The sequence below is a fragment of the Pygoscelis adeliae genome, unplaced genomic scaffold (assembly GCF_000699105.1).
Source record: "Pygoscelis adeliae isolate BGI_AS28 unplaced genomic scaffold, ASM69910v1 Scaffold95, whole genome shotgun sequence".
Classification (NCBI taxonomy): Eukaryota; Metazoa; Chordata; class Aves; order Sphenisciformes; family Spheniscidae; genus Pygoscelis; species Pygoscelis adeliae.
In genome coordinates this window covers 2,225,603-2,240,084 of record NW_008824869.1, presented here as the reverse complement: position 1 = coordinate 2,240,084, position 14,482 = coordinate 2,225,603, and the positions used below count along the sequence as shown (strand labels likewise).

Genomic DNA, 14,482 nt, shown 5'->3' with positions numbered 1-14,482 from the left:
TTTCCCTAACAGGTCCCTTTTTGTGAGAGTACAATCCTGCCCCCATCACCATCACCCTGAGCATCCATCACCTAGCTTTTAAAGTGCTATTACTGCTGTACTGCCCTGACACCCACACCACCCTCACAGCAAATTTGACTGGACTGGGTCCTAAGCAACCTGATCTAGCTTTGACGTTAGCCCTCCTATGAGCAGAAGGTTGAATGAGATCATCCCAGGTCCCTTCCAGTTGAAATTATTCTACATTTCTATGTCAGTGACCCTGTTGAATACACACTGAGGTTCAATTGGTTTTATTTTAAGAGCCAGCAATGACCAAAGCAAGTATCTGTTCCACAGGAGGTGTAGAAATACATTCAACATAGTTACAGCACATAGCTTTTGGTACAGGAAAAGAAAGAACATCAGTCTTGCTCTTGTAGCCTTTGTGTATGAGTGAGGGCAACTAAAAGGCCCTAGACTTCATTTACATGTCTGATTGTAAACTGTCAGAGATGTATGACCTGCACTGTATATTCTATTACCAGATCACTACCAAATGAACTAATAAAGCTATGGCTTAAATAACCCCTATCACTTGCCTGTTGTTTTTCTTCCTGTGTGACCAAGCCAACCATACACCTTCCATTGCAGATTAGAAAGCAGCCCAAAATTTCACTCAGTTTCAATGTCTGGCTGCTGAGCCTTCACATCAACCACAAGCAGGGATTTTTGTAATTCTACAACATTCTGAAGAAGAAGAAAAAATCAACACAAAAAGAAAAAAAAAAATCTTCTATCACAACATACACCAAAATCCTCATTGCCTGATGTGAAAGTAAACTTTCCAACCATCCTATTGAAGCAGTGGTTTCCCCAGGCTGCCATTCAGTACAGACATATTGCCCTGCCCCTCCCTCCCAACAGAAAGCAGAAAACATAAGACGACACAAAAATCTCCAAATGCTGCTGAAGTATATTTACCCACAAGCCTCACTTAATCATGCTTCCATCTCCATCCCTAATATGTTTAGATTAATGTGTCAGTAGTCACACTAAAGTTGTCTGGCTGAAACCTGAACCAAATCTACATGACCTACAGCAGAGCTATACAGAGCAGGGCACACACTACATGGCATGACTGAGTTATCCTAGAACAGTTTAAGAAAAGCTTCATACAACTCTGTCTAATCATATAGAAAGCAGTCCAACTTAAAATTTCCAGGACACAGACTTCCCAAAGTAAACAAACCATTAGAATGCTTGTATATAGATTTCATATCTGTATTCCCAAGTTGCTGGGGGGAGAGTGGCCATGTATTTATTTATTTTAATGCCTTTAATATCCAAGTATTTGGGTCATTTTTACCACCTGGGAACTAAATTAGCATGATAAAACAAACATGAAATTTGGGGTTTTCCCACACACACATACTCCCAGCATGCAATCTTCCTCCCTTTAAGCTCTGCCTCCTGCTCCTTATTTTGCCAGCAAGCAGGGGAGAATATTGTGATCCCCGGCCTCTCCCATTATTTCTTCACTTCCTCTCCAACTCTCCCCAGAGGAGTACAGGCAAGCCTCACACTGCTGGCTCACATTCCCCCTCCATTCCTCTCCCCCTGCTACTGGCACATTTGTATACCTCTGCAGCACCTACATGATACTACCCTGCATCTGCAAAGCTCTCTTATCATCCTGTCATCCACGCAGAAAGAGGCTGTTCCCTTATTAGCAGCCATTGACAATTTTAATATCTGACTGCTGAAATACCGGAAACGGAATCAGGAGTGAGGCCTAGAAGAATGTGCACAATTCAGAGGGAGAATCCCTGTATAGATGAACAAGTTATTAAAATTCACTAAAATGAGTGAAGGACAAAAAGAAAGGTTCATTATTTTAAGTCTGTATCAAAACTACCACTTGTTTCAAATGAGACTACAAGAGTAATAAAACAAAATCTTGTAAAAATCTGTCAAATCGTACAACTCAAAAGAGATCTCTCCATTTGACATTTCCACCATTCCTTTGTACAGAACCGATTTCTGGAAAGATTATTTACAATCAGATTTTCATTCACAGCTCTACAGCCAAAATTTAGGAGGATCACAAAATTTTAAGCAGATGACCTAAATTGACAGGACTATTCAAGTTGATGGTAAACACTCCAGTATCTCCTAAACTACAGGGTAAAAGCTTGCCTAACCTGAGCGTTTAAAAGGACAACCAAACTTATATACACTAGGCTTTATAACTTCCTTTTCATATATGGATGCCAATATTTAAAAAAGAAAAAAAAAAGAAAAAGAACGAACGTTATAGTTCTGACAGACTTGGAACAAACGAAAAACAAAGACCAGACCACATGGTAGTTATTCCCAGATTTCCAGTGTTCTGGGATTCACATGGTGTATTTTAAGATGTCTTTGCTTTAGTCTTTTTGGTATTTCACACAGCATCTTAGAACTGTTTAATGAGGTTCTAAATTTAATTCCCTTCTACTCTTTTTGATTTTGATACACCACTCTTCATGAATGTTTCTATGTTCTAACGACACACAAGAGCTCTCCTTGAATTTTCCTGACCATGCTGCTAGGTGGTTCTACAATTCCTAGCAGAAGCAATGACAGTGCCACACAAGAATACACAGTAGTGCAATACTCAGCTGTTGCATAATCTTTGCTCCCACTCAGCCCAGCACAGTCCTTGCCTTCAGGCCCACAGAGGCAGGCTGCTTGGATTTGTGGATTGTAAAGGGAAGCGGGTGAATCTAACAACACTGCAGTAGAACGCAGGACAGCTAGAACAATCCATCCATTAGGTCAGTAACATACCGTTACTCCAGATATAATCGGGGCTTTTCCTTCAATTAGTTTATACATTTCTTGAATTGCTTCCTCATCACTCTTGTCTTTAAATCGCTTCTTGGAGAGTTCTTGAAGAGCTTCCTTAAACTGCTCAAAAGTGATAGTTCTGGAAGACTTTCCCCTGTCGAAACAAACAGAAATTGAAAGAAACTACAAGAGAGCACAACAAGCATTCCAAGAATAACAGAATGGTTTCAGTTTACCACAGTGAACAACAGAAAACTGCAACAGAACAGGAAGACCCATGCAGCCCATTTATGGTGTCAAATAAAATACATCCCAGGAACATAACTTTGTTTTTTTTTTTTATGTACATCAGTAGGATAGTGCTTTAGAAACTTCCCTCGATGAACGTTCAGAAAGAAAGAGGAAATAAAGGGACCTGGCCTGCTGTCAGAATGCCTGCAGCTCATCAGATCAAATATAGCCTCATTTGGTTTAAGACTTGTAAAGCCTGCATACATAAAAGACAAGAACTGAAGCATCTTAGGTGAGTTTTGTTATTTAATATTTTTTATTCCTCTTTGAATAACTGGTTATGACATATTATTCATAGGTCACTACTCATGTATTCACAAGTAAATTAAGAATAATGCTGTTGTGTAAAGCAAACTATTGAAAAGCATTTAAAAACTTTAAATTCCTCCTCTGTTAAAGACTGACAAATTTTAAAGTGATGCATTTAAATTCAATACCCGTTTTCCTTCTTAGACCATCACCTTCATAAAACATTCACAGGTTCATGGAAAACATAATATAGCAGTCTGATAAACTCATAAATGCCCCCCAGAAATTCAGAGCTGAAGACTTGCTGTTGTTTTTACTAATAGGAAGCCCATATTTCCACACTAGTAAATTACTTGCTTAGGTTTACTTTTAGTGGAAAAGATTTTGCTACAGCAGCGCACAGTGCAAAATCTGACAAGTAGAGTGGGAAATTCATACTTTAAAAACATCTATTTATACAGTCACTCCTGCAGATCTTTTACACCCATCAGGCCAAAGGGTTCGATTGATAAAACTCTTACAAAGAAACTCAGCATTCACTACAGAGATGTGTCTAACCAAAAGGGGATTAATGCAAGTCAGTTTTCTAGCATTTTAAAATATTCAGTTTAGGCAGGAGATAATGTAGTGGAGTACACAGTGTTCCTTTCTTTTCCCTAATACGAAACTATTTTTAGTGTTCCTCATTTTAAAATTCAGGTATGAGGCCACAGTATTAATGAGATTACTCACTATTAAAAAAAAAAATAAATTTCTTTTCTATGAATTTTATCACACACAAACCACACCTTTTCCTGTATTACAGATTCCCTGATCTTTAGAACAAGAATTTATACACCAAAATTTAGCCATACGTTTTAAGCTAAAATTTAACAGTTCAAATAGAAAATTTTTCAAAAAGATGTTCTGATACTTACACTGATGTAACCTTAAATAGTACCATCTTTAATAGCAGAAGATGTTTTCAATTGCTTACAACATTATGACACCCTCAAAGTCAAAGAAATATTTGACAGTCCATGTTGCTGGGAAACGTGCTACTACACGAGTTTTGTTTGCTGCTGAAGCATTTCTTTTTATGCCAATTTAGAGAGCATTTCAAGCAAATCAGAAAAAAAAAAACAAACCACCACACAACCCAGACCAACTTTCAACAGTGACAGCTGTTTATACATGAATAAATGATAGATGCAAGGATAGAGAAAGTGTGCACTGGCAACAGAAATCTCAGGCTAGAAAAACTATGCATAAAATCTTATTTTAATTCAAGCATCACAAAGAGCCACTGCGAAGAGCAATTCATCTATCACCGATTCATCTTTGATCTTCTCTCAGACACCTTTCAGAGGTTAAATCCCCCTCAGTTGGAGGATGCCTCCACTAATGAAACGGGGAAGCGAGATTTCCCAGTTTTAGACACCAACAGTTAGGAAGTGACTCCTACTTCAATTAATTAAACACAAAATAAATTTTTTTCCCAGGCTTTTAAAGCAAGGAGAAATTGGTTATTCACAATAAAATCCAATGGTAACGCAACCCTTCACATACTGTTCATTAGTAGTATCCTTTATTTCCAACACAACCCACCATGTAGTAAATCCCTACATCCCTCACACTCCCTATTTTAGCCAGAAATAAACTTTATCTGTTTTTTCACCAAACTTTCTGTTTGCAACTACTCATCTGCTTTAGGTGAAGCGTATGCTAGAGTATCTCATGGAATTAGCTAGTAAAAGAACATCATGACAGAAATGAAGAATACAATCCAGTATTTCATTAAATCAGAAAGACACATGGAATAAACAACAATTAACTACTTGGAATTTGTCCAGGATCCTCATTAATAGGATTAACATCCCTCTTCTGATGAAACATGTCCAAGAACTTTTAACTAGCTCAAGAGGTCAGGACTTCATTTTGGTTTGCCTCTCATTTAGAAAAAGACAGCACTGGCAATCACTGCTAAGCTTCAGCGTAACGCCACACTAAGGCCCTTGTTCACTATAGGCTCACAGCCAAGTCTAACATACAGACCTTTCAAATGCAATTTTCTGTAGCACACAGATTACCTGGAAGTCTCCAGTCAGGATTGCTACAGTTTAGCTTGGATCATCAGTCAGGATCATCACAATGGGAAAGGGAATGACCACTTTCAGCAAAAACTGTTGAAGCTCATGTTGAGTCCTTTTATTTTTATTAACACATGTAGAATTTTTGGTTCCACACTTATCAAATAGAAGAGCACGATTTTTTTTTTTCTGTATTAAAAGGAAAAATACATAAATAAGGGTGCCAAGAGGAACAAAGAACATCTCCTTCTCCTACCGCTCACATTTGGTCTTTTCCCTGTCACACTAACATGGGGAAAGGAAACGAGGGGTTTTTTTCCCCTCCAACCTAAGGTGTAACCACAAATTGGATACATATATGAGCAAGGTAGTATTGCTGCTGGACTTAAAAGAAAAAGAAATGTGCATCATGGCAGATCTTCTTTACCAGAAAACTACATTAATTGGAGTGACACTAAAAATAGGATTGGGAATAAAGGAATTTTTGAAACTATATCCCAAGTAAAAGTTTCCTAAATAAAGCAGCTTTGATTTTGAAATTCATTATCTTTTTCTATACTCCAAAAACATCCTCTCTCCTCCTCCTATCTATTACAATATTATCAAACCCATTTGAAAAGCATCATAATTAACTCAAAAATTCTACAGTTGCAACATACGCCAAGTCTTGTGGAAAACCCTATAGAACATAATTCTTGATTAATTCACAACGTGTTCTGGCACTTTTGGTATGCCATGTATGGTACATGTATGCCATGTACCATAGCATCTAAATCACCAAGTAGCAATGCTACACCACCTCCTGTCTCTAGAGGCAGGTCTCAAAGAGCTCTGAGCAGCTGCTGTCATCATTCTTACTCAGCCGGACAGCATGCTCCTACCCTCTCTTCTATCTGTACAGTCATGGGTTGAATGCAGAGCAGAAAACAGTCTGAGTAGGTAGAAATAACAGAGGCAAAGTCTGTCAACGAATCTACATAGCTCTTGATTTACACACTCTTAAGCCACAGGATCAGCCCCCTCCAGGTCCACAAAAAGACCCTGCAGAGAGGGACTTGGAGATATTGGTGGACGAAAAATTGGACATGAGCCAGCAATGTGTGATCACAGCCCAGAAAGCCACCTGTATCCTGGGCTGCATAAACAGAAGTGTGGCCAGCAGGTTGAGGGAGGTAATTCTGCCCCTTTGCTCTGGTGAGACCAGTACCGCATCCAGCTCTGGAGCCCTCAGCATAAGAAAGACATGGACCTGTTGGAGTGGGTCCAGAGGAGGGCCACAAAAATTATCAGAGGGATAGAACACCTCTCCTGCGAGGAAAGGCTGAGAGAGTTGGGCTTGTTCAGCCTAGAGAAGAGAAGGCTTCGAGAAGACCTTATTGCAGCCTTTCAGTACTTAAAGGGGGCTTATAAGAAAGATGGTGGCAAACTTTTTATCAGGGCCTGTTGCAACAGGACAAGGGGGAATGGTTTTAAACTAAAAGAGGGTAGATTCAGACTAGATATAAGGAAGAAATTTTTTCATAATGAGGGTGGTGACACACAGGAACAGGTTGCCCAGAGAGGTGGTGAATGCCCCATCCCTGGAAACATTCAAGGTCAGGCTGGACGGGGCTCTGAGCAACCTGATCTAGTTGAAGATGTCCCTGCTCATTGCAGGGGGCGCGGGGTTAGACTAGATGACCTCTGAAGGTCACTTCCAACCCCCAACTATTTTATAATTCTATGAAAAATGATAATACTATGAACACTACATGACACACAAAGCAGTCGTACCCTCAGTTTATTTCCACCATTTTTAATGCCCTGTTCACATTCAGGAGGCCCCTCTACAACACCAGCTTTTCAGAGGTCATGAAGTTAAACTAAAAAAAAAACCAAAACACAAACCAACTAAAAAAACCCAAACAAACCAGTTTCTTCTATTAAGCAATTGCTACAAAGAATCAGCTTCTTTGTGTATATTTATAACTTGTTTTTAGAAGCTTATTATAAATATCTCATTTTCATGGGAATAACAAAACAAATATGTTAACTTTCATCTTCCCAGTGTTACAAGTTCAAGCAACTTGTCTACAATTAAGTATGCCAAGGGTGATCTCTAAGTTATTAACACCCTTCTCTTAGGTTTAGCACTCCAGAGAGTTAATAGAGACCTAGAAAGAAGATAAAATACTGTACATTAAAAAAAGAAAAGGGGGGGAAATAAAATAAAAAATAAATAAAAAAAGATGATGAATGAAATAGAAGGAATGTGTGAACAGCTACAGAAACACAACACAATCAGACACTGGAAACGCAAATTAAAACTACCTGACCAGAAAATGAGACAAAATGGAAAATAGTAACAATAGAGGGAAAGGGGGCGGGGGGGGAAGGCTTTTATGAAAACAGACATCATAAGGTTGGCCACCTCAATGAAAAGAACAAGATATATATGAGGGACATTAATAATATAAATTTTTAAAGCCCTGTAGTGTATTATGACACAAAGAAACCTTTATATTTAGGAAGGATACACTCTTACATGCCATTCTATTTTAAGCTCTGCCTCTTAAAAGAAACAGAATTACTCCAAACCTGCTCCTTCAGTGGAAGAAACAGTGTATTCATGGCTACACTTGTGGAAGTTGCTTGTATCTATGCCTGTCTTTGGGAACAGACTGAACATACTCAGAAGAATTTAAGGAAGCTTCCCATCACTTCCCCTTCCTTGATGGGTCTCTCCACATGTAACCACAACCAATGGGGAGATTCTGAACTAAAGCTTGAATTCCTCAGTTTGCTCATGGGAGCCCAAGTTCACACATGTAAAAGCATCAGTTCTGAGCCTGGACATCAGCAAAGTGAACATAAAGTGTAAAAGATCAAACATTGGCCCAAAGTTGGTTGCAACAGCAAGCAATGCAGTTTTCATTCACAAACATTACTACTAACAGTGTCCTGTGTTCACAAGATTAGAACAATGCAGCGTGAAAAAGTACTGTTGCAAATTATTACTTCTATGTTATTTGGACTTGAATACTATTTGGATTAACAGTTGCCTACAATTTTAGTTGAAGAGAAAAGCTATACAAATACACTCCACATACCCAATACACAAAATCCTTGACCAATATTAGAAATCTTTATCTCCATAGCACTATTACAGTTCAGCGTTATAATACAGCAAAGTCTCTAACGTAATAGTTTTCTGTCTTAATCTGAGCTACCAAAAGCCCTCCCATACTCCCATCCCAAAAGGTCACTTTTCCTTTCAATTTTCTTAGATTGAAGAGGGGAAAGAAGATGTAAAAATACTCAGAGAAGCTTCTATTCTTACTAGCATGCCAGAGAGGATTACAGCAGCATACACTAACCAGGACTGTTCTGCCGTGGAAGCTGTCATCTACCCACAAAGGTCTAAGGAGTATAGCAAGTCTGAGAAGGGTCTGAAGCAGTATAACTAGAGGTGGGAGCCCAACAAATGTTTTTGCATAAATTCTTGTACAAGGAGTTTTGTTTGTAATGTTAGTCTAAATTCAACATGGACTTGGGTGTCTCAGTCAAACAAGCAGTCAAGCAAAACTCAACAGCGTCATCTCTTGTAAATCAGAACAAACAGGATTTTGGGTACTCCCTGTACTTATTCCCTTCCCAAGGCAGTCTCATTCATTCAGAAAACAGAATGAAGGATTGCGCTGGCAACAGAATGCCTGAGTGGCTTATTTGTCACAGTGTCTGACTTACCGGCACTGTAAGTTTAATCAGGCAATTTCTGATTTGCCACTACTGCTCCCCACATCCCTGGAGGTAACTGCTAACCAAATAATAAGAAACACTCCTGAATTATCAGAATTAATAATTTAAATTATTCAAATTTATCATATAAAGGTGTCATGATAACACTGAGAACAGACTATATAAGTCAGACTTTTTACCCCAAACCCTAACAAAGGCATATTTCCTAATGACATTCAGACCAGACTTCAAACTTCAGCTGTTTCTACTTTATCTTAACAAACAAAAAAGAAAAATGGGAAGTGTTTCTTCTAAAACATGTTTCATTTTTTTCTTTTCTTTTTTTTTAAGTTAAGAGAAATAATAGATGGATCCTACTCAACTTGTCCAGAATTTTTTACTTTTTTCCCCAAGAGCAATCTGCCATACTAAAAACTCACTACAGCTGAAACTCCCTGATTTTCATACAAATAGGTTTTTCCAATTTACCACTTTACAGCAGCAACTTTATGATTATTACTGTGGTATTTCCCAAAGCATTCACTCCTGTTTGTTTAGTAGAACTGACATTTATTCTTTTCTTGCTACTTGTGCTAACACACCAAGTCTTTTTGATGTAATCTATAAATATAATGTACGTTACTAGCAATGGTTAGTGGTATTTGTACTGTACATGTTGACAGTAAAAAGCAACCACAGACAAATTCCTTGAAGCAAGAAAGGTTTGTACTGGTCTCTGCAAAATACATCACTCCTCTAACAGATGTATTCTTTTTTCCAAGATTGTCTGCTGTAATGTTACCAACACAAAGTCCAAGGCTAATCTGTTTAACCAAGCAGCAGATTATGCCACAGGACTGGTAGCTTATTTTTTTCCTTTTGTGGTTTACAATTTTCACTTGCTGCTCTCTTTGGGCTACACAGCTCAGCATTTTTACTGGCCATCAGCCCCACAATTCACAGCCAAAAACAAGTCCCAAACTAAAGCTAGGTCCCTAGGTAGGCTAACCAGGCTGCTAGAACTTGGCAATCTAACGGAGTATTTAACATACCCTGTGAAGATCTGTTTCTTACTATATATCACTCAAGAACAAAATTACAAAATTTAGATATACAATGCAAAAAACTTACAAATGAAAAAGAGAACACAGTTTCTTGGATAAAACTGAACCATGTATGACTAACCCAAAGCAGAGACTTGTGTAAAAATTTGACAAATATAGCTGAAGCCAGGCGATGCAAGGGGAGCCCCCAGGCTGGCTGGCAGGGCGGGGGGGGGGGGGGGGGGAGGGGGAGATACTGTAATACAATTCTACCAGGTTCTTTGTGCTGCACTAATAGCTCTAAAGAAAGGTGGTTGTAAAAGAACCAATTAAGAAAGCAAAACTTGAGGTATCACCTTGCATCGGAGACTTCTACCCAATTATGGGTAGAACCGGGATATTGAAATTAGACATCTGGATGTTGATGCAAGCAGGAGTAAATTGCCAAACTGTCAGGAAAGAAGATATCCTCAGAAAAATGATCCTAGGAAAAAGATACAACAGAGATCTTCAGCTAAGGTAGTGGTCACTTCTGGAACACAGGCACCTTTGAGTGCATGGCTATTTACCGGAAGTGGATTCTCTTGAGGGAAAGATTAGGACTGACAAAGGACATCCAGATGACCTTCACAATTACTCTATAAACATAACTTCTAGCATCTTGGCCAAGTAGACAAAACGAGTTGGACTGAATGGCTTCATATACCCCACAATCACAAGGCAATGCCATCATCAGTTTTCTCATCATCCCAGGAGAGCAAAGCAACAAGAGAGGTACAATGCAAAATGCAGTGCAAAATGTGCGCTCTATATCACAGCAATAGTCACGACTTGCAGAAACCTTTCTGAAGTCGCTGAGTGGGCAGCAAGGGCAGAAGAACACACATCATTCAGGAACTGAACCTGGAAGTGCCAGTTTCCCTCCAGGTGCTTTTTGTCTCACTACTGAGCAAGGGTAAAGCAGAGTGCGCCTAGTTCATTCTAAGTATCTGAAACTGTGACAGCTTGTCAACTGCCACGCTTTGAAAATCTGAAGCAAGAGGACTTCAGCAGCTCACTAAACCAGCAGACGATACCTATCAGGCTTTATTTTAACCTAAATATTTTAGGCTTCTCTCATGAAAACTCTCTTCTATATTTGAAGTTAACCTTTTTCTCTTCTTGGCTTTATTTTTGTAGCATTTTCTTCCTATGTGCTTCACTCACAGTGAAAATTCATTTCCATTAAAATAAAATCTGAAGTTAAAGAAAAAAAAGGGGGGGCACAAACCCAAAATCTATGAGCCTATCAGATAAATAGTACTGGGAAGGGAATGAAGACAGGGACTGGAGAAAGAAAGTGACTTGGCAAAAACATGTAGTAGGTAAAAGCTTCCAAAGGAAACCAAACCCCACAATGAGTTAAAGGGGTTAAAGAGATTAATGGGACTTAAGGAGGATGAGGAAAAGAAAAAGTCCAAGCAGAAAGTAGGTCTGATGGTTACACGGGGCTTAGAGGAAGAGATTAAATTAGCTTAAAACAGTAGCAGAATCCACTTGTTTGGTTTTTGGGTTGGTTTTTTTTTTTTTAGTTTAAGAGAACAAAAATAACATTATATCTGGATATTTAGGAATAGACCCATGTAATGGTTAGCTACTGATAAAAAGCTGCAAAGGAAGTATTTGGAAAACTGTGAATCCTGAAGAGAGTACATGCCCCAACTTACATCGAAGGAGTTTGAAAATGCATTTCTCATGACAGGCATGTACCTGAGTTTGAAGAGAGATAGAAACATGCACTACCAAGTAGTTTGGGAGGACTTCAACTTTTCTTTCTTAACTGGTATCATACGAAGAAGAGAGGTGTTCTGGCTGTCGGTCCTCTGGACTCTACACAAAGAATGTAATAACTGTATTTATCCACACAATGGATAAAAGACAGTAATTTTATCACAAACATATTGCTTTTATCCTTAGAATGCTGTTTACTTCCGTGAAAGATTCGAATAAATGACATGCAACTTACAGAGCATGTTGTTCAGTAACATAGAAATCTATCTTGTGGGTCCATGGAGGGCCGGCACTATTTGTCAGCACGACTCAGGAGGAAGTTAGACATTAAAGGACGTGGCGAGGGTGAGTGACAGCAGCAGGGAAGTTAGCCGAAATACAGAAAGCTGTAAGAAATGGATAGCAAAAAAAGAGAGGCTGCAGACAGGCCTTAGACCCAAATAGTAGGGGACAAACTAGTGCTGAAGCAGGAAGATGGTGCCTCAGAATCAGGTTTCTGCAGATATGCTGTTTTTTTTCTCCAGAGGGCTCAATTTATTTGCCATCCCTTTGGTTCTTGTCATCTTAAGGATATGCGCTAGGGCTGGGCACGCACACACAGATCACAGGGGAGCAGAAACTGTTAACCACAGTGTAACAACCTAATACAGTTCACAGCTGCCAGGGACACTGCTGACCACATCCGAAATATGAAAATCCAAGAGGATTATGTCATAGTGCTCATTAAGGCAGCCTCATACCAATAAATGAAAGCAGTTAAGGATAGCTGAAGATTTACTAACAGTTCTCAATAGCTAATCGTTTCATCTGTCAGTCTTCTCCAGGCTGTGATGAGCTTACTACACAAGCTAGTGATAAGAAGCTGTTTTCTTATAATAATACTTAGCATTTTATCTTTCAGAGGGCTGAAGAAGCTGATACAGCCACTACAGTTTCAAAAGCTCTTTCTGCTGTTGAAGTGCAGAGGTTTATGGCAAAGGCATTACAGCTGAGAGGACAGGGCAAAGAACCAATATCACCTGTACCTTCTCTGCCAGTTAAAACAGTGCACATGAACTCATTGCTTAATAACCCAGAGAAAGAAAAGTAGGAAACACAGATAAGGCATCCTTCTAGAGCTCACCAGCAATCCCATATGAGCTGACACATCTCATTCATGTCCCAGAAAAAAAACCCCAGCAGCTAGGTTTATTTTGATTCACTCTCCCCAGCAGTGTGAAAATATTTGGTTAAAAAGGAGACTGGTCTACATATAATGAAACAATGTCCAACACAAACACTGTTGAAAGGAAGCTAGAATACCCTTGCAAGCCATGACTGTGGGCAAGGCCAATGCTGCATGGCCAAACATCCTCTAAGCAAAAGTGAATGCATCTGATCCCAGGCAGTTAATCCATAGAAACTGTACAAAATTGTTTCTAAGTATGAAAAGAAAAAGATTCTCAAGGACAGCTTTCAGATTATTAGCTATTTTTCAGAACTTCTGTTATATTATTAACCTGAATTGGTATAAATACATGACAATCAGAGATAGGAAAAGAGACGTAACCCAATGAACTTTCATGTTAGTACCCAGTCCCCTCAGGCTTTTGATAGCCAGTAACCTTCCTTACTGCTTTCTCTCCACATGCACTATTTTTTAATATATTTTTTGATATATGATATATTTTGATATATATTTGATATATTTTTTGATATATGTTTTGACTGTGTTGACATTCAGGGAAGACAAGTTACCTCTTTCGATGAGACCAGTTAACCAAGAACAGGACGTGGCATTTGACAGAGGAAAGAAAAATGAAATCTCCACAATAGAAATCACAGTTACATATGACAGTGCTATTTTTATTAATCAGAACAGAAAAGCTCAGTACCTCACTAAGGACTAGATATTGTATGATTATATGATACAACATCCTACTCAATTCAGACAAAATTCAAACACAACTACAAGAGGTCAAAGAACAAGAGCATTATTAAATAGGACTTGACACAGTAAGATCTTAACTCATTGAGCCTCAAGATATTAGAGCTTAAATTATGCTTTCATTAAGAACTGAATTGGACCTTGAAAATAAACCATTGCACAAGGAACAGAATAATAACTGAATCCAACTCATCATTATGCAACAACAATGAGGATCCAAGCTTCTTTCTAGCAACATATCATCCAAAAGTTTTTCTCCTCTCAGCTTTTCCTTAAAATTACATTAAAAAAGAAAATAAAACAAAACTTGCGTGCTGCTAACTTTCCTAGAATTTCTTTCTTGTTTTTGTCCTGGGATTTTGTGATGTTTCAGCAAAAAGCCTAGCTCCGTATCTTTACAATGTCTAATATTATCATGTTTTTTTAATTCCCAGGCAGGATCTTTATAGCTACCAAAATGGCCATTTCACCTACATTGGGCCAACCCACATCAGAGCGGCATGAAAAGAACAATGCAAGATGGTGGCAAGGCAAAGGGTGTGTACTGTCAGGACATGTTTTTAAATCACTCTGAAGCTCAAGTAGAACTACAAGTGCAATTTGAA

General features: G+C 38.7%; 1 protein-coding gene across 1 annotated transcript in view; it reads right to left on the bottom strand.

Annotated features, from left to right (window-relative positions):
- TPPP (tubulin polymerization promoting protein) overlaps positions 1-14,482 on the bottom strand; it is a 64,208-nt gene that overhangs the window by 23,547 nt on the left and 26,179 nt on the right. Inside the window, exon 2 of the mRNA XM_009324487.1 lies at positions 2,812-2,965. Coding sequence (XP_009322762.1) covers positions 2,812-2,965 — 154 coding nt within the window. The remainder of the gene's footprint in view (positions 1-2,811; positions 2,966-14,482) is intronic.